Source organism: Chenopodium album, chromosome 21 (genome assembly GCF_948465745.1).
Source record: "Chenopodium album chromosome 21, dcCheAlbu1.1, whole genome shotgun sequence".
NCBI classification, from domain to species: Eukaryota; Viridiplantae; Streptophyta; class Magnoliopsida; order Caryophyllales; family Amaranthaceae; genus Chenopodium; species Chenopodium album.
Window position 1 is genome coordinate 17713076 of NC_137854.1, and position 21751 is coordinate 17734826.

Below are 21751 nucleotides of genomic sequence, written 5' to 3' on the forward strand. Positions count from 1 at the left end.
GCCTCGTACCTCTTTCTAATAACAAAATACACGTGTTAGTAAACTTCAATGTAAATAATAAAATCAAAGAATTAAATTAAATAATTAAAGGAAAGAGCTATAAAGTTTAGACTAGATTTGGGACCAAACCCTCAGAAAAGTATAAACCTTTCACGTCTAGGGCGAAGGCAACTTCGAACTTGGCTAGGTGTGTCTAGATCTTGTGAATGCGGAATTGTGTTTGCAAAAGGGTTGGTTTAGAAAGAGAGAGAGAGAATCAAGTAATTCTTGATGAGAGTTGATGATTGTTGAATTGATTGTTGATGAATAAAAACGGAGGTTCAGGACCCTATTTATAAGAAAAATAGTCCGAAAATAGGTAGAATTTGATAAGGAATAAAATTTCATGCTGTCGCCAATGACAGGCTAAAGTCGTATCACCTAATCAAAAGTATTACCTAAATCCTCTAACTAAAGTAGATAGGGAAGTAGGGTCGAATCCACAGGGAAACTGATCTTTCTACTCCTAATTAATTAATATAATCTAAATTATTAAGGTGACGAATTGTTGTTTTTAATGTGAAACTATACTACGAAGATTAAGTTTAGGGAGAAAGTCGATAATAAGAAGGCCTAGGGTCGTAGGTTCACCAATAATTAATATTCCGGGATAAAACATAACAATCAATTAATCAACATTGCACAGATAACAAGATTAACAGGCTCTCGCAATTTATTAACCAACATAGATCTAACAGGCTCTCGCAATTTACTAGATCTAAGTCCCTATTGAAAATAACCCTTAATATCAAATTGACATCTGCTCGATTCATCAATTCGATATTGCTAAACATTCACAATCAAATTACATCTGCTCGATTCATAATCTAATTGCAAAGAATTAAAACAATTCAATAAGAAATTACCATGCAATATCAACAATCGGCAATAATTAATTATCCCTTCATATTAATTATGGATCCCCATAAACCCTAGAATTAAACTACTCGGACATAATTAAATCTAAAACATGCATAATAATAAAGTAAGCCATAAGGAAATTATAAGGAAGAAATTACTGAAATTAATTGAAATAGAAATCGTACCAAGACGGCGAAATTACAAAGTAGTCGAGATCAAAAGTAAAGTAGAGAGAAAAGTCTAGAGAGAGAAATATTAAGTAGAGAGAGAAAGTGAAAAGGAAAGAGTAAGTAAAAATAATTATCTTAAAACGTACTTAAACAACTTCTAAACAATACTCCTAAACAAAAACTAAGTGCTCGTCAAACACACTCCTCCAGAAACACGCGCCCGATCGGGCTAAGGGCCGCCCGATCGGGCGCGCCTTTTGCTCGATGTTCCTTAGCTGTGCACCACGCCCGATCGTGCTAAGCATCGCACGATCGGGCGCGCCTAGCTAGCACTTGTAGCTCCTTAATGCCCCGCCTTGCCCGTCAGGGCTACGCTTGCCCGATCGGGCCCTTGTGGCTCCTCGAGGCTTGGACTTCCGATTGGGCTCGATTCCTCGGCCCAATCCAAATCTCCTCCTCGGGTCTTGAATGCTCGGTCCAAACCTCGGTATTCCAAATACCGAGCCCTGGCCTTAATCACCGGCTCGATGGATCTAGCCGACCTTGGGCTCCAACGACGGTCATGTTCCTCCAATGCTCGTAGTTGCTTCATAAAATCCCGGAAAAGTGCTCCAAAGGTGCAATTCCCTACAAAACTCAACAAACACTACGAAAACACTAGAAAACGCATATTAGTAATAAAAGTGGCTCTAAAGAGCCAAAAATACTACTAATTATGACCAAGGGACGGGGGTAAAATACTATATAAAATGGACATATCAAACTCCCCCAAGCTAAACCTTAGCTTGTCCCTAAGCAAAGAGCTCCTCAATGAACAATAAAACATGCCTCACCCCAATATAAAAATCAAGCACAAACGATTCAAGGCAAATCAAGTGAACATGCTTCAAAATCGACCAATCTTATTCATCTAATCACCCTTCCTCCCCAACAATTGTCAAGTAAAGCAAACCACAAGAGCATATAGAATTCAAGACTAGTGCTCACACACTCTACTCTCATTTATGTGGCGAGTAAAAGATGTACTCGATCGCTCTCCGTCCCAACCCCTTTAATGTGAACAATGCCCTCCCAAACTCACAACACTCGTGTGTTTAAAAAGACATACACTCAACCTAATAGTCGACTCGGAATATGTCAAGTCATAACTTGCATTGATAAACAACACTTTCACATTTACACAACTCTATGCACAAGGTCAGAAGGTCTTTAAAGCTTGTAATGTAAGGCTAGGTTAAGGGGTAGGATATATTTGGGAAATATGTGAGAGAAAAGCTTTGCAAAAAGGGAGCCATATCCTAATAAACCCATGACCAACAGTGATCATAATCATCTCCAACAAAACTAACTCCAACCCAAACCACCAAATATACTCCAAACAATATAAACCAACCCAATACTTACAAAATTTCACTCATAAAAATATGATAATATAAACTAGAGTGAATAAACAAACTCTAAACTCAAAACTCAAATATTTACATTGAAACTCAAATTTTTTTTTCCTTTTCATAAACCTTCACTTAGACAATTTGAACATCAAACTTTTTTTCTTTTTGCTCTTTTTTTTTCATTTTTTTCTCATTTTTTCCCTTTTTTTTTTTTCAGAAGTTCACTTTTTTTTTTATTTTCTCACTTTTTTTTTTTGAACTTCTTCTCTTTTTTCATCACACTTTTATTTTTTCTCAAATATATACACTATAAAACTCATCAAAACAAAAATATGATCAAGAACAAATAACTTCTCAAACCCACCCAAACTGTGCAAATAATGTGCACACTACAAACTCCCTCACCTCACTCACTAATAGCTCCCCCAAGCCAAGCTTGGGACTAGTAACCAATGGGGCAAAAATGGCTTGTAATGTGGCTAAAAACAATAAAAAGTCAAGGCAACAACATGGGTAGCAAGAAGGGAACAAATGTATCTAATAAATCTGAAGGCTACCTAAAAGAACAAATGCCTTCGTCCTCCACATGTGCATAATAGTAAGTTATGAAACACTACTCATCGTTGCAAACCAATACTCAAATTCATTGACATACCAAGAACTAATCACACATTCCTAACCAAATCAACTAGTCAAGCACCATATTCACATGTAGTTGGACAAAATTGACGCATGTTTAGGAATCCAAGTAATTAAACTTCAAATCATGATCAACAAATCCACAATGCTCAAAATCAAATACCAAGAATCAAAACAATTTTTCTCAAGTATGGGGCACAGGGAAGCATGATTTACAGTTCATTGGTTTGTATTTTTGATTTTTTTGTTTTTTTCAATTTTTTTGTATTTTTCATATGAGGAAAGCAATAAAACTAACCTAGAAAGCAAATAAAACTACACTAAAAAGCAGGTAAAAAGAGAGAAAGGAAAGAGAGTTACCAAGCGAAAGATTACCCCCCAAGCCAAATCAAGCAATGCCCTCATTGACTTGGGAGTGTAACCTACTCCTCATCCTCATCCATCCTCGAATAGCCGCTCCCACCATGGCTAGGACCAGCCCCTCCATAGCTCGAACCACCACCATAACCCGAACCACCTGCAAATTAGTTAGGGTCCACATTCCCCCCAAGCCCACCAAAAGGAGCATCGGTCCCATATCCATGGACCGATGAATAGTCCACATAGGTACCATAGGCACTTGGGTCCGCGTACCCCCCTTGGGGAGGTTGGAACCAATCGGGAACTAGTGATTCGGGGTGGAATAGCCCCCCGACGGGCATAATCATCATATATGGGGTATAAACCCCGCCCTAGGTTCCTCTCCACCACCCCAACTCTAGAATCTAGGGATCCTACCCTAGTGTCCAAGTTCCTAACCATACCCTCTATCCTCCCTTGCCCACTCTCTATCCGGTCTAATTGGCTTCTAAAAGCCGAGAAGTCATACGGGGCGTTAAGGTCGATGTTGTAGTTGGTTGAGGAAGTGGGAATGTTATGTGTGTAGTGTTGGGGTGATGGTTGGTGGAAATGTTGTGGTGGTGAGGGAGGTGCTTGGTGGTGAGGATGGGCTTCTCCTAGGTCTCCTAATTCGAAGGTGTAGGAGGGAAGACCCTTCTCAAATTTAGTTATGGTCGGGTTAGGCAAAGTGAAGGCATTCTCCCGTCTACCCGACTCCCTATGAATAACCCACCAAGTCTCACCCCCTATCACATTTATCCAGTTAAGCCCTCCTAAATAAAGTCCGTCCATAAGGGTTGGGCCGGCCACCTTACCATCGCCGCTAGGGGTCCAACCTAGGTGTTTGACCGCTATGTGGGTTACTAACCCTCCAAAGTAAATCGGGACCCTAGACCTACCCGACTCGGCCGCATTGGCCACCCGTTGGAAATGTTGGGCCATTCTATGAACTATGTTCAACTTGTCACTCCTAGGGATCATATAAGACCCTAACAATTCTAGTTCATCTCTCCTAACATTCGCGGGTTCATGCCTCCCAAAAATGGTGAGGCCAACAAACCGTTGCCAAAGTTTTGGCACGGGATGTTGAATCCAAGTGCCCTTGGCATGTTGGAGGTTTAGATTGGGGTTCCCCGTTAAAGCATGATAAACAAAGGTGATGTTATCTTGGGGTGGTTCAATTGGTCTATCCGATTTTAAATCAAACAATTTTCCAAATTCTTTCAAAGACAATCTAATATCATTATTGAACAAACGAAATTGAAAATGAGAGATTAAAGCATTTGATTTAATGACATTGAAACTAGAAATAAATTCTAAGGTCAAATAATCATATGTATCATAATGTAATTTGAACAAACCACTCATGCCTATTCCTTTAAACAATTTTTCAACATATTTATCAATTCCTAGTCTAGATAATGTAGGGTGGTGAATGAAACGGGTAGGAATTACCTGCCTCGTGATGAGGTTGAGCATCCTTAGCCTTTTCTCTTGGGTGGTGATGACCACCCTCTCCCACCCCGGAATTTGAAGCTCCGGGTCAACACTTGGTGTTTGTTGCCTTGAACTTTCACCCCTTTGCATTCTAGACCTCTTTGATGCCATTTTTCTTTGATAATTGGTAGGAATTGAAGCTTTCTCTCTCTTAGGGTTTGGGTGAAAATTGAGAGAAAGTGTTGAAAATTTAGTGTAGATTGTAGAGGAAGATGAGAGGAGTTGGAAAATGTAAGAATTTTTGAGTTTTGATGGAGGAATTTGGGAAGATCTAAGATTGAAGTAAGAGTTGAAGGTTTGAAAATGGAGGTTTTAGAGAGAGAAAGTTAAATGAAGAAGATGAAGTAAGGAGGAAATGAGGAAAGAAAGAAGAGGAAGGGGAAATAAGGTTGACGGCCTGGAGGCGCGCCCGATCGGGCAAGCCTCGCCCGATCGGGCGAAATTGCATATTTTTTGGATGATATATGCGCGCCCGATCGGGCGAACTCCGCCCGATCGGGCGCGAACTCGAAGGTGAATTTCGCCAAAATTTTCGCCCGATCGGGTGAGCTTTGCCCGACATTTCTTTTCCTTCACTCGATTTTCCACAAAAATGCGCCCGATCGGGCAAGCTTCGCCCGATCAGGAGAAATTGTCCCCGAAATCAGCTCTTCTTGCGCGCCCGATCGGGTTTATTCGCCCGTTCGGGCGAATTTTTGCCCCGATTTTCGCCTCACTTGCGCGCCCGATCGGGCGAGCCGCGCCCGATCGGGCGAGCCTCGCCCGATCGGGCCCGTACCTAGCCCTGGGCACTCCGAATTCTTTTCTTCTTCAAATTTTTCTAAGTCCTTTACCTGTCAAATTCATACCTGTACAACAACACTTGTAAATGGTAAAATTATCACTCTTCTCACCTCCTAAAATAAAAATAAATAGAGAAAAGGAAACTAGTCTAGAAAGCAAGAAATACGGGTTGCCTCCCGCAAAGCGCTGGTTTATCTAGATCCCGCACGACCTTCTTACCACCCTTGAGCTCATTTAGGAAGTGGAGTTAGGAGAGTCTCCTCCACATCTCTAATAGTAGCACCTTCATGATACACTTTCAACCTTTGGCCATTTACCTTGAACTCTTCACCCTTGTCATTCACCAACTCCACCGAACCAAACTTATTCACCTTTGTGACAGTGAAGGGACTGGACCACCTAGATTTCAACTTTCCTGGAAAAATCTTTAATCTAGAGTTAAAGAGAAGAACCTTATCGCCCGGTGCAAACTCTTTCGGTAGGATCCTCTTGTCATGCCACTTCTTGGTCTTCTCCTTGTAGATGCGTGCACTGTCATATGCCGACAATCTAAACTCATCCAACTCATTGAGTTGGAGAAGTCTCTTCTTACCCGCGGCCTTAGAATCCATATTAAGCTCCTTGATTGCCCAAAAAGCTTTGTACTCCAACTCTACGGGAAGATGACATGCCTTACCATAAACTAGTTTATATGGTGAAGTACCAATCGATGTCTTAAATGCTGTTCGGTATGCCCAAAGTGTGTCATCTAGCTTCATACTCCAATCCTTCCTAGACTTGGGTACTACCTTCTCTAAGATCGCCTTGATTTCCCTATTAGAGACCTCAACTTGACCGCTAGTTTGGGGATGGTAACTAAGCCCGGTTCTATGATACACACCATACTTCCTAAGTAAGTTGTCCAGTTGTCTCTCGTGAAAGTGGGTACCCCCATCACTAATAATGGCTCGTGGAACACCAAACCTGGGAAATATGATCTTCTTGAATAGCTTGATGACTACCTTAGAGTCATTTGTTGGTGAGGCTATGGCTTCAACCCATTTGGACACATAGTCTACGGCTACAAGTATGTAACAATTCCCATTGGAAGATGGGAACGGCCCCATATAATCGATACCCCAAACGTCAAATATTTCAACTTCAAGAATCCCAGTTTGGGGTATCTCATGCCTCCGCGAAATGTTGCCAGTCCTCTGGCAAGAGTCACAAGCCTGCACAAAAGTGTTAGCGTCTTTAAACATGGTAGGCCAAAAGAAGCCTGACTCGTTAATTTTAGCCACCGTTTTGGTGGGGCCATGATGTCCACCATAGGGTGAAGTGTGGCAACTTGTAAGAACGCCGTGAACCTCCCATTCGGGAACACACCTGCGAAATAATCCATCTGCACACTCACGAAACAAAAAAGGATCATCCCAAAAATAATGTTTAACATCAGAAAGGAATTTCTTTTTCTGTTGGTAGGACAAGTCAGGAGGTAGAGTACCACCCACTAAATAATTAGCAAAGTCCGCATACCAAGGGTGATTCTCTACTACTGCATACAGGTTGTCATCAGGGAACGAATCATCTATAGGAAGAGAATCCTTACCCTCATCATACCTGATACGTGACAAGTGATCTGCCACTACGTTCTCTGCTCCTTTTTTATCCTTTATCTCAATATTGAAATCTTGGAGCAAAAGAACCCACCGGAGTAGCCTTGGCTTGGATTCCGCCTTAGCTATTAGATATTTCAGAGCTGCATGGTCAGTAAAAACAATGACTTTAGAACCAACAAGATATGATCTAAATTTTTCTAAAGCATATATAACAGCAAGAAACTCCTTTTCCGTGGTGGCGTAGTTGACTTGGGCTTCATCTAAAGTCTTGCTTGCATAATAAATAGCATGCAGAACTTTATCCTTCCTTTGTCCAAGCACGGCTCCTAGAGCAAAGTCACTCGCATCACACATAATCTCGAATGGAAGGTTCCAATCGAGTGCACATATGATGGGTGCCGATATCAAAGCCTGCTTAATCCTATCAAAAGCCTCAAGACACTCGTTAGTAAAAACAAAAGGGGCATCCTTAAGCAAAAGCTGAGTTAGTGGTTTAGCAATTTTTGAAAAATCTTTGATAAAACGGCGATAAAACCCCGCATGACCCAAGAAGCTCCTAACTCCCTTAACATTAACTGGGGGAGGTAATTGCTCAATCACTGAAATCTTAGCTTTGTCTACCTATATGCCCTTATCAGATACAATGTGACCCATGACTACTCCCTCTGTCACCATAAAGTGACACTTCTCCCAATTTAAAACCAAATTGCATTCTTCACATCTTTTCAAGATTTTAGCAAGGTTAGATAAGCATGCATCAAATGAAGAACCATAAACACTAAAATCATCCATAAAGACTTCCATGATAGACTCTATGAACTCAGAAAAGATACTCATCATGCAACGTTGAAATGTAGCAGGTGCATTACATAAACCAAAAGGCATTCTACGATATGCAAAAGTGCCATAAGGGCATGTAAATGTAGTCTTTTCCTGATCATCAGGGTGGATCGGGATTTGGAAAAATCCCGAATACCCATCCAAATAGCAAAAGAACTTATGATTTGCTAACCTCTCAAGCATTTCATCAATAAAGGGGAGAGGGAAATGGTCCTTTTTAGTGGCGATATTTAATCTACGATAGTCAATGCACATACGCCACCCTGTAACAGTTCTAGTGGGAATTAATTCGTTTTTATCATTTTTAACAACAGTCATCCCACCCTTCTTAGGAACCACCTGTACAGGACTTACCCATTTAGAGTCAGAAATAGGATAGATAATACCTGCATCAAGTAATTTCATAACCTCTTTCTTGACTACCTCTTGCATATTAGGATTCAACCTCCTCTGAGGTTGAATACAGGGTTTGTAGTTGTCCTCTAAGTGTATCCTGTGCATACAAAAATCAGGGCTTATACCCTTGAGATCATCAATACTGTACCCTATTGCCCTTTTGTGGGTTCTTAGAACCTCTAGAAGTTGGGAAGTTTGTGGGTCATCCAGTGCAGTACTAATGATCACAGGGTACAATTCCTGCTCATCAAGAAAAACATATTTTAAATGAGAAGGGAGAGGTTTTAGTTCAGGTTTCTTTACCTCTGCAGGTTTTGATTCCTGAACCAAATTTTCTACCTTCACACAATCATTAGGATCAAATTCCTCGGTGGCAAGAGCTCTTTCTATGTCATCCACCTCCTTGCTCCATATGCTCATGTCACCTGCAGACAAATTTACACAAAGAATTTCCTCCAAGGGATCCCTTGCAAGAACCTGTGGTAAGCTCTCCTCACAAATATCATCCATTACATCAAGCACATCAATTAAATAACAATTTTCTTCAAGCATTGGACCTTTCAAAACTTTCCCTAAATTAAAAGTGATATTATCATCGCCAACAGAAAGGGTTAGTTTACTATTTTTTACATCAATAATGGCTCTTGCAGTATGGAGAAAAGGTCTACCTAATATAATGGGAATTTGTGTGTCCTCAGCCATGTCTAAAACAACAAAATCAACAGAGATAAAAAATTTACCAACTCTAACAGGTACATCCTCTAAAATACCTAAGGGGTATTTAACAGAACGGTCTGTCATTTGCAATGTTATATTAGTAACTTTTAAATCACCCATATTTAATTTAGCACAAATAGACGATGGCATCACACTAACAGAAGCACCTAGATCACATAATGCTTTATCAATGAAAACATTTCCAATATGACAAGGGATAGAAAAACTACCGGGATCCTTTAATTTAGGAAGGGATTTATTTTGTAAAAGTGCACTACATTCCTCAGTGAATGCTACAGTTTCTACTTCATTAAAGGCCCTTTTCCTAGTCAATATGTCTTTCATGAATTTAGCATATGCAGGAACCTGAGTAATAAGTTCTGTGAAAGGAACTGTTACCTGCAAATTTTTTACTACCTCCAAAAACTTACCAAACTACTTATCCAACTTAGTTTTCAAGTGACGGTTGGGGAAAGGTAGCTTGATAACTGGTGGTGCTTCCCTACTCTTCTCCTGGGGTGCATCCTTCCCTGAGGTTGTACCCTGCAATGAAACATCAGAAATATTAGTATCAGGAATTTTACCCTGCAGCCCTGCAGGAGAAATTGGTACAACGGAATCAGGATTAGCAATATTAATTAAATCAGGTTCATCCTCTTTGGGCATTTGGGGCCCATCGTAGTGTGAACCACTCCTTAGGGTGATTGCATTAGCATGATCCGTAGGTTGAATTCCCTGTGCTGGTAAAGCTCCCTGCTGACGAGATTGAACGGTAGAGGACGATTGGGCAATTTGGGTGTCCATGACTTTATTATGGGCTATAATAGAGTCAATCTGTTGGTCTCTACTCTCCATGTGTTTTTGCATACTAGTCAGCATTGCCCTAATTTCTGATAAAGCAGGGTCAGAAGATGTAGTAGGGGCTTGTGATGGGGGTTTCTGGTTAGCATGAGGGTGGTAATATTTCTGCTGTGGAGGGGGTGCTTGTTGTGGTTGTTGTGGAGGTGGAGGATTTTGAACATTAGTGCTACGGTAAGATAGGTAGGGATGGTTCCGGTAGCCAGGATTGTAGGAATTCGAGTATGGATTATTTTGCTTATAAGTCTGGAAAGCATTAACTTGCTCCATTGAACTCCTGCAATCTTGTTCATAATGACCTACACTTCCACAATTTTCACAGAAAGCATCATTAGCATTATTAGAAACAGCAGAAACATTAGCAACAGAATTAGAATTGTTAGTAGTAAGGCTATCTAGTTTCTGGCAAATAGAAGTAAGCTGAGCTTGCATAAGGGTTACTGAATCAACATGATGCTTGCCCTTATTAGCATAACCTCTAGCATTCCCATATTGGGAATTATGAATTGCCATATCTTCAATAACCCGACCTGCATCATCAACATTTAAATTAATAAATCTACCGCTAGCTGCGGAGTCTAAAATTGTCCTAGATGCATTTCCTAATCCATTGTAAAAAGCCTGAATTAGCTGCCACTTTGCTAAGTTGTGGTGGGGACACTCCCTCTGCAGATCCTTGAATCTTTCTCAAGCTTCATATAATGCTTCATCTGTCTCCTGGGCAAAATTCTGGATGCACTTCTCAATAAAGCTGTTTTCTCTGCAGGGTAATATTTATTATAAAAATTCAAAGCAAGAGTCTCCCAGTTAGTAATACCAAGTGCAGCTCTATTCAAACCATTAAACCACAATTTAGCTTTTCCACATAAAGAAAAGGGAAAAAGAATCTCCCTGATTTGATCCTGCGTTACCCCATTCTGCCTAATAGTATTGCAATATTGACAGAAATCTGCAATGTGAAGATTAGGATCTTCACCCTTAGCTCCACTGAACTGCTTTCTTTCTATCATCGTTATGAACTGGGGCTTGATCTCGAACTGGACTCCCTCGAGATCGGGTGTAGGAGAAAGATGCGGAAAATCCGTCAGAGATGGCTGCGAATAATCGCTAAGCTTGCGAGGTGGAGGTGGTGGTGGTGTACCCATCTCTAGTTCTGAATCAGAAGAATGCTCCGAATCACTAGAAGTAGGTATTGGATTTCCAGGAATATTGTTACTCCCAGAACCTGCTAGGATCTGCCTATAAAAATTCTTCTGTCTATGAAACGAGCGTTCGATCTCAGGATCGAATGGGATGTAACCTGATCTGGAACACCTGGGCATAAACAAAGAACTAAAAAGACAGATATTAGAACTACCCCAAAGAACTAATGTCCTTTGAGGCAAAAGAAAAATAATCTAGACTAAAAAAATAATTAGAAATAAAAATAAAACCGTTTCCCCGGCAACGGCGCCAAATTTTGACAGGCTAAAGTCTTATAACCTAATCAAAAGTATTACCTAAATCCTCTAACTAAAGTAGATAGGGAAGTAGGGTCGAATCCACAGGGAAACTGGTCTTTCTACTCCTAATTAATTAATATAATCTAAATTATTAAGGTGACGAATTGTTGTTTTTAATGTGAAACTATACTACGAAGATTAAGTTTAGGGAGAAAGTCGATAATAAGAAGGCCTAGGGTCGTAGGTTCACCAATAATTAATATTCCGGGATAAAACATAACAATCAATTAATCAACATTGCACAGATAACAAGATTAACAGGCTCTCGCAATTTATTAACCAACATAGATCTAACAGGCTCTCGCAATTTACTAGATCTAAGTCCCTATTGAAAATAACCCTTAATATCAAATTGACATCTGCTCGATTCATCAATTCGATATTGCTAAACATTCACAATCAAATTACATCTGCTCGATTCATAATCTAATTGCAAAGAATTAAAACAATTCAATAAGAAATTACCATGCAATATCAACAATCTACAATAATTAATTATCCCTTCATATTAATTATGGATCCCCATAAACCCTAGAATTAAACTACTCGGGCATAATTAAATCTAAAACATGCATAATAATAAAGTAAGCCATAAGGAAATTGAAAGGAAGAAATTACTGAAATTAATTGAAATAGAAATCGTACCAAGACGGCGAAATTACAAAGTAGTCGAGATCAAAAGTAAAGTAGAGAGAAAAGTCTAGAGAGAGAAATATTAAGTAGAGAGAGAAAGTGAAAAGGAAAGAGTAAGTAAAAATAATTATCTTAAAACGTACTTAAACAACTTCTAAACAATACTCCTAAACAAAAACTAAGTGCTCGTCAAACACACTCCTTCAGAAACACGCGCCCGATCGGGCTAAGGGTCGCCCAATCGGGCGCGCCTTTTGCTCGATGTTCCTTAGCTGTGCACCACGCCCGATCGTGCTAAGCATCGCACGATCGGGCGCGCCTAGCTAGCACTCGTAGCTCCTTAATGCCCCGCTTTGCCCGATCGTGGCTACGCTTGCCCGATCGGGCCCTTGTGGCTCCTCGAGGCTTGGACTTCCGATTGGGCTCGATTCCTCGGCCCAATCCAAATCTCCTCCTCGGGTCTTGAATGCTCGGTCCAAACCTCGGTATTCCAAATACCGAGCCCTTAATCACCGGCTCGATGGATCTAGCTGGCCTTGGGCTCCAACGACGGTCATGTTCCTCCAATGCTCGTAGTTGCTTCATAAAATCCCGGAAAAGTGCTCCAAAGGTGCAATTCCCTACAAAACTCAACAAACACTACGAAAACACTAGAAAACGCATATTAGTAATAAAAGTGGCTCTAAAGAGCCAAAAACACTACTAATTATGACCAAGGGACGGGGGTAAAATACTATATAAAATGGACATATCAGCCAACAAACCGAACTTGTCGCCATCTGTCGCCATGCGACAAGCCTATCGTTTGGCGACAAAGACAGTTTTTGCGGATTTTGTTTTTATCATATTTTTTGATCCAGAAGTCCAAATAAGGCATATAATATGTCGTTAGAAAGCTCTTGAAGTCTACTTTTTAATGCAAATAAAATCAGATTAAATTTTTTTAGATAAAAAGATATGGCCGAAATAGTAAAAGGGTGTCAGTTTTGGATAGAGTATCGTATTTCTTTCATATCTTTTTCGTTATACCTCAAAATTAATATTATAATATATCATTGGAAAGATAATTTCAAGATCTATACAACCATATAAAATTTGGATAAAAAATAATAAAATATGAATGTCTTTGTATATCTTTAAATTCAAATAGAATTAGGACTTAAAAAAGGAAAGTTTTATTCAAATTCAAACTCTAAGATCTTATCTTTTCAAAAAAGGATAATTAAGATCCTTTAGAATCTTATAGAAGATTCTAATCAATCCTAATTAGTTTAGGAATAGGATTAAACCTTTGGACCCTCCGCATGATCATTGGGTCGTAGGTAAAATCCGGTTTGGGTCCGGTTTAGTATTTTGGCCATAACTTCCTCATTATTCATCGGAATTGGGCTTATAATATATCGTTGGAAAGGTTTTTTCAAGCCCCATCCAACTACACTATTATTGGACCCTTATCAAGGACCAAACTAAACTGGATTGGACGTTTTTATAAAATAGAGCAGGTTTTCGAAAACAGAAAGAAGGATTTTAATAAAAACTAACCGCAACACTTGACTTTTCACACTTTCACTTCATTCGATTGTGGTTCGACGCGAAAGGTATTCATCACTGGGTTTGGTTTTGGGGAGACACAAATGGGTGTCTACAATCTCTAATATCAAAAGATAGTTTTTTTAAATTTAATTCCTGAACTACTATTCGTAGTTTTTTACTTGGAGCTTGAATTTAAATTTTCAAATCTCATTCGTTAATTTTACTTCTGTGGCGATTATTTTTTTTTATTCTAATATAAAAAGTAAATATCTTTTTTAAATTGATCGGAATAATATTATTGCTTATGAGGTGCGTCGTATGCTCGCAAAATGTCTCCTTCATATATATACTAGTCTTGTGTCTAGTCGATGCCCCGGATTATTGATACAATTTTAAGATAAAATTTTTTGGGGAATTGCTTTTGATGTAGGATTTCTCTTCAAAGGGCATATAATACCTTTTGATGTTGGCCTTTTTAACATATGAAATTATTGAAATTAATGATCATTTGATAATAAACTTTAGCTTGAATACCCAAATGATGAAACATTTTTTTTTTTTTTAAAAAAACACATTTTATTTATTTATTTTATTTATTTATTTATTTATTACAACAAGAAAAAGGGGTTTCATTAATAAAATATAGTCAAACGACACTTACATATAATTCCTAAAAAATCAAGAATTCCAACATAAGTACACACTTTAAAACTAAATATATCGTAGATTTGATTAACAATCGCCTTAATAAAAAACTTCATCTGAAGCAATACAATATGTGAGTTCACACTGATTCGGCTTGAAATCTACTGATTCTTGTAGAGATTATGAAACCCAAAATCTTCAATTCTCACCAAACAAACACAAAAAGAAAATAAACTCAAGAGAATAATCATCACCACAAGGATGAGATCTATTTATTGAAAGCAATTGAAAGGTTTTTGGGGCTTACCACCGGTAAAAATACCAGTGGAAGCCCCTACAAAGATTCACAACTGAGACCAAGAGGAAAAGAAAGATGGTAGAGATGGAGAGAGAAGAGAGAAGGAAAATGTTCAAAGAAATTGAAAAAACCTAGCAATAGAGGCTAGGAAACCCTCCAAAGTGATAAACTCTAGAGGGAACCCAAAAAATACCTTCTCAAGGAAGGAAAAAAAAAATGAGTACCCAAATAGTGAAAAATACAACCACTTCTTATTAATATACTTCCTTCATTCCTTTAATATTGCAACAATTATTGACTTGAAAATTACACAAATATTACAACATTATCATACACTTCCTCTATTTCATTAATATTGTAACAATTGTCAATTTAAAAGTTTCAGAAATATTATAACATTATCATATACTCCGCATATACATATATACACATGCTTTATCTCTATATCTCTCCTCATCACATTAAAAAATCTCTTTTCTTTTTATATCTCTCCTCATCTTAAAATCTATATCTTCCTTCTTTGTTGCAATATTAAGGAGACGGAACAAGTAAATGTTTACATCATTACCCACTTTTCGGGAATAAAGATTAAAATGAATTTTTGCCCTTATTGGCATTTCAAAAACCGCACAAATCAATTAAAAAACAATGTCTACATTCTTCTGATTATACAAATTGTATAATAAAAAAATCCGGGGCATTCAAACCTCAAATAACCAATTCCATTACTGTACGAAATACTAGTATATAGATAAGCTAATCTTGACTGTACATAAATAACATGGTCAAACACAATAAAGTATTCCAAAAAAAGAAGCAAAGCTCCTTGTTCATTCATAGACCTGCGAGAGATTCAGTACTATAAGCAAGCCCGACTTCAGAGAAGGCAGGATATACTGCAAGTAACCCGAAAAGAATGACGATCAAGAAGTGTAAGAAAAATCAGGGGTAACTTATACGACCATGACTGAACGAACTTTATCTTCAAATGCCTGCCGAGATCAACAGCTACGTTGTCCAGAATCAGGAGCATGAGTAAACCATCCACTTTGTGAGTTTAGCACGAGAGAAAATGCCAGGAGGAAGATTGAGGTGACAAGGGTAAAAGAGAAGGGCAAACTATGCAAATGATGACTTGTAGTGATTCTAAAGATAAATTATGGCTGATGCAATTGAGAAATGACATCCTTCCACTGTTCCTGCTGCAACTATACATCAAATCCTGGCATTGCAAATTGAGAAGCAAAAGTTTCTACCCGGGTTCGCAAGTCAATAACGTCTTTATTACTTTGCAAACCCTTTAAGAAGCACTTCTGTGCCTTTCCATGTTCTCTTCGCACTAAACATGTGATTTGAGCAGCTCGGATAAGAAAGTCAGCAATCACCTCAAAATCAGATTCCAAGCATCCCCTTGTTGTCATTGCAGGTGTACCTGATGAAATAAACCCAGCAAACTGATTGTAAGGGTACATGTAATGATGAATATAGTAAATCTCATAATTATGCAACAGTGATAGAAACACTTACCAATCCTCACACCACCAGGTGTTATGGCACCGTTGTCACCAAACAAAGCAACTTTGTTCAGAGTGATATGACACATTTCGCATACCTTCTCGAAATTTTTACCTGGTAACATGGAAAAAGTAAAAAGTGTTCATGGAAGATGTAAAGAGCCAACAAACAAGAAGATAACATATGTGAGCATTATAAGCTACTTGTCATGGCACAAAGAGTATGTCATGGCACAATGAGTAGATGTAGGTCAGCAAAGACAACATTATCTACCAAAAAAATTACCCACAAAAGTAAAGTTACACAATTACAATGGCAAGGACCTTTGAACTCGCTTAAATACTTGATAGCTATCACAGTGTGGATAAAATATTCAAAGTGGTAACAGCAAAGTATACCAGTGCATAATTTCATTATTAAGCTATATTTCACATTGAGTAACATTATAACCCAAGGGCAGCTTTCTCAGAATTTCCATCCTTGACCACTTTATTATAGTGGCAACTAACAATAGTCATCTTCATAACACACATCCCAGGGGGGGGTATTATTAAACAACTGTTTACTGAATTTATCCCCTTACTTTCTGTATGACGAATCTAATATTCAAGTAAACATTTAGGGGTGTAAAAAATAAGGGGTTAGCCAAGCCATTATGTATTTTTTATTCGATACATTTTGGTATTTCTTAGGGTGCTTAGTTTCCTTCAATAAGAGAGGCCTAAGGGAAGCCTCGACAACCAGATGTGAAACAAGGAAGAGAGGCAGGTGGAGAAGAGAACGAAGAACAACAGAGATGTGGATGCAAATTATTAATGGACCATGAAAAAGGACGAGGAAAGGAAAGAGCAGAAGTAAATTGCTGTTAAACTTTAAAGGGAGCACATGTACTGAGAATTAATCCTAAATTTTCACTTTTGATTTCTGATTACACAAATTTTGGGTGAACCATAAGTGGCTTAAATTTCCCTTGCTTCCCAAGCATCAGCGCTCCCTCTTTCAACTTATTTGAAAGTTGCTGAAAGGAAAGGAACCAGAAAAAAATTTAGCATGAGTTTTCGGTTAGCACAATTCAATTCAATTTGTAATGAAAAGTAATTCTTTTGAGGTACGGGTTTTTTGTCCTTATCATAAGGTAGATAAGAAGTATCATATTGTTTATGGTTGCTTAACTTGCAGATGAAATTAACCAGAGGATGAATGTTTTCAAATAATTCTGTCTATCACCATTAATTTCCCTGCTATTTGATGTTCATCATTTGTTTAATTACCAACAAGTGTAATCTACTCCTTCTGCACTATTTTGTTTGCCCCACTTTCTATTTAAATAAAGCCCTTTATGTTTACCCCATACTATAAATGAACACGAGAGACCACCCCTTCAATCTCACATGGCCCCACCAATTTTGTCTCTCCTCCATCATCAAATATCCAAAGAGTAACAAAACACCAACTGAATAAGAAAAAAAAAATAGTAAGTATACCTGTCAACCCAAGGGGCCTTAGATCCCACAGTAGCAAGTGATTGTCTGTGCCACCAGTTATTAACCGACATTTTCTTCGCAATAATGCTGATGCCAATGCTTGAGCATTTTTCCTAACTTGTTGCATGTATGCTTTATACTCAGGGGTAGCAACCTGTTTCAAAGCTATAGCAAGAGCAGCTATGTGGTTGTTGTGCGGTCCACCCTGTAAAACAGGGAAGACAGCAAAATTTATCTTATCCTCAAAATCATACTGCTCGCTGTCTTCAGATGGATTCATCAAGCTTCTGTTCCTTTGCTTCTTGCCCTTCCTAAAAAATATTATACCTCCTCTAGGACCTCGCAAACTCTTATGAGTTGTGGAGGTAACTATATCACAATATTCAAAAGGACTGACACATTCCTGCAAACATTAAGAAAAACAAAAGTTTAATTTCAATGAACCTTAGAGAAGACAGGTAATTAGAAGCAACAGCATTCAATCTACAGCCTTAAGGCAAGCAAATCTGCAAACATACAAGATACAAGGCTAGCAAATAAACAACTTACAATCAAACACATTCAACAACCTACACATGCATATAAGTGATATATAATAATCTAACATTCTAACACCATAAAAAATCTGCCAGTTCCGAGGTCATAGAGGTCAAACAGTCTTTTCCCTAGCTAGCTGTATCATCTTTATTCAAAGCAAACGAATAATAAAGGTATTCAATTTAGTCTAAGCATGTCCATTCATGAGTGATTCTAAAGTGACAAAAGATGGATGCCTCTGGATGATGCTTCTGCATTCAGCCTCAGCAAATAACGAGATAAAACAGAACAGGACGAAGATCAAGTCCCCATCCCCCAAAAAGAAGTAAATTCAAAATTTATCAGTCAAGCCAAAACAATACAATTACAATAATTCTCAAACAAAACATTCTACAGATTTTATACAAAAAAGACTCATTCAACTCTAACTTCACAAGTACACAACACTCAGTATGCAACGACTGAGTTTCATTAGGCACCACAAATCAGCTAATACATGATAAACAATCAACCGAATAGCAAACAAAATGTTACTATTTCATTAAGCACATCAACATATGCTAATTCCACATATATTCATCAGATAATCCCAACTTCAAAGGCAAGATGATAATCGTAAACAGGTTAGTAACAGATTATAATACAGGCATAAACTAAATAATTTATACATAAAGCAAGAACCCCAACCTTAGCAGCAATAAGGCCACTAATTTGAGCCATGTCACACATCAAAATGGCACCACACTTATCAGCAACCAGCCTCAACCTAGCATAATCCCACTCACGAGGATAAGAACTACCACCACAAATCAGTATCTTGGGACGAAAATCAAGCGCCCTTTCCTCAAGCTTATCATAATCTACATACCCAGTAAGGGGATTGACCTTGTAAGGCAAGCTTTCGAAGAAAATTGAAGCCCCAGAAACCTTCCTGCCATTGGGTGTATAACAACCATGACTGGTATTTCCTCCAGAAAGGGTGTCCAATCCCATAATTCGATCACCGGGCAACAAAATCCCGGTGTAAACTGCGAAATTTGCTGATGTACACGAATATGGCTGCACATTAACACCCCAATTCTCCGAACTAAGGTCAAAAGCCACCAATGCTCGGTCACAACAGAGAAGTTCAATCTCATCAATGTACTGATTGCCACCATAGTATCTCTGCCCAGGCATTCCTTCCGAATACTTATTTGTTAAAGAGCTTCCTAATGCCTCCATCACAGCTCTACACACGAAATTCTCCGAAGCTATCAATTCGATGCCTTTGCATTGCCTCAACTTCTCTTTATCCATTATATCGAAAATTTCGGGGTCAGCCGATCGCAATGGCTGGTTCCCCCATGCTCTGACTGCACCCTTCCGCGCCTCCATACTCGAATCGAAGAAAACCCGTTTCGCTGAAGCTGTAGACGATGAAGACACTGAATCTTCCCTATCACGGCGACGTTTCAAGCACATAGGGTGACCTAGAATGCGAAACTCCTCCACCTCTTCATCGTCTTCCCCACGATTTTCTTCACCTCTATCATCAGTATCATCCACATCTCTTTTAGGCTCTAGAACAGCGATTCTCTCTCTCTCTTCAGAAAACCCATTCTCGATCTTCCTGCAATTCTGGGGCGTTTGAGATTCCAGCAACTGCAGAGGAATCGATGAAATTGGAATCGACGACTCGCGTACCCTCGAATCAATCTGAAACGAAATTGAATCGTCGTTGATTGAAACTCGATTAGGGTTTGAATTATTCGAATTGACAGTCGTTGTCGAAGCAGGAATAGATGAATGGGAGTGAAACCCAAGAGAGAGATTCGATTGAGAGTGAGACAAATCCATAATAATCAAGCAACAATTTGTAAACAATACAATAATTCCCAGAAAAATCAATCAATCAAATTCAACACCCAAACCAAAATCAACAACTACTACAACAACAAGAACAATAACAACAACAATTGATAAGATTTAGGGAAAAGGAAGATGAATTGGAAATAGGGATTGAAGAAAGAAATGATGAAATTCCCATGGAAAATAAAATAAAAATTAGCAGAATCGAAACCCTAAGAAAGTGAGAATTGAGAGAAGAGTGAAGAAAGGGTTTGGTTTATAGAAAATGGAAAATGGGAAATGGGGATGAGAAGAGAGAGATTGGGTTCATAGAACGGGGTAGATGCTGGTCAGACGTGAAGGGAGGATGTACCTGGACGTTATTTCTTATTCCTTTCGTTTTTTTTGCTAATTTTTGGTAATGTATTTTTTATTTTGCTAATTTTTGGTAATGTATTTTTTTATTTTTGGTAATATTTTGTATTTTTGGTTTTTTTATTTATTACTCGTATTAGTTGACATCATTGTTAGACTTGGGACGTGTATAATTTTTTTTTTTTTTTTTTTTGACATGAGCTTAATAAGAAATACATCAAATACGAATACATTATAGACCACGGAGTACTCAATATTAAAAGGTGATAAACTATACTCCTTCCTTCATCTTAATTGTATCACTTTGAATCTCGAAAAAAAATGTATTACCTCCGTCCCGAAAAAGGCTGACATACATGTTTTGGGGTTTCTGTGTTCCCTCGGGAGAGACATGTCACTAAGTCTGGAATCCGCTGTCTGTACCTGCATAATAACGGAGACTCCGGTTGGCAGGAGCTCCGCCTTTGACGATCAAGTTAGTATCGGTCGAAGAATATGAAAAGGTGCGGATAAGGTAAAAGTGAGATCTTCTCGGATTCCGAGATCAGGTGAATTCTCTGATGTGAGAGATTTCAGGTGTTTTGTAATAAATGAACGTGTCCCATAAATGGGGGAAATCTCCCTATTTATAGGGTCGTTGGAAAATGTGTCTTCTCTTAGGTTACTACCTAGATTTGGTGGGCTGCGCCATTTACGGCTTTCTTGGGAATTGGGCCTTGAAGGCCGCAATTTTCCTTTGTCATCTGAGGGTGACACATATCAGCTGGTGAGAGGTCCATGTTGGACATGTCCAGGGGTGACACGTGTCCCTCTCTGATTTGGCCACGTGTCTAGGGTACTTTTACCCAAAACTTTTACCCCTCATAACGGTGATGTGGCAGGCCACGGGGAGCCTGTGCATGCGTCACTCTACAAACGGTGAACATGTATTAACTGTTCACCTTTTTGGGGAATTACGGGAATGCCCCCCGCTTTTACCCCTTTATATGTCCCCCCCCCCCCTCTTCACTCTCTCATCCTTGACCATTTCCTAGACTAGAGAGAGAAAAAGAGAGAGTTTTTAGAGAGAGAGACTCCAATCACCGTTTGTAAGAGCATTTGTGAATTTTCCATTTGCATCTTCGTTGACACAACCGGTCACTACTTTAGACATTTTCTAGAGTTTTATAAAGGTTACCGTCTCTCCTCTTCTCAACTTTTACAAACTTTTTTCCGTTTGTGTATATATTTTT

The 21751-nt window shown here is 38.7% G+C and overlaps 1 protein-coding gene across 1 annotated transcript; it reads right to left on the minus strand.

The window, feature by feature from the left end:
- Positions 1 to 15394: 15394 nt before the first annotated feature.
- On the minus strand, positions 15395 to 20506 carry LOC145600152 (serine hydroxymethyltransferase 7-like). Its single transcript, XM_081656050.1, has 4 exons — positions 19002 to 20506; positions 17778 to 18180; positions 16306 to 16407; positions 15395 to 16210 (listed from the first exon to the last, which is right to left on the minus strand). The coding sequence occupies exons 1-4, from the start codon at positions 20151 to 20153 to the stop codon at positions 15987 to 15989; spliced, it is 1881 nt and encodes a 626-aa protein (XP_081512176.1). The 5' UTR covers positions 20154 to 20506; the 3' UTR covers positions 15395 to 15986.
- Positions 20507 to 21751: the final 1245 nt, after the last annotated feature.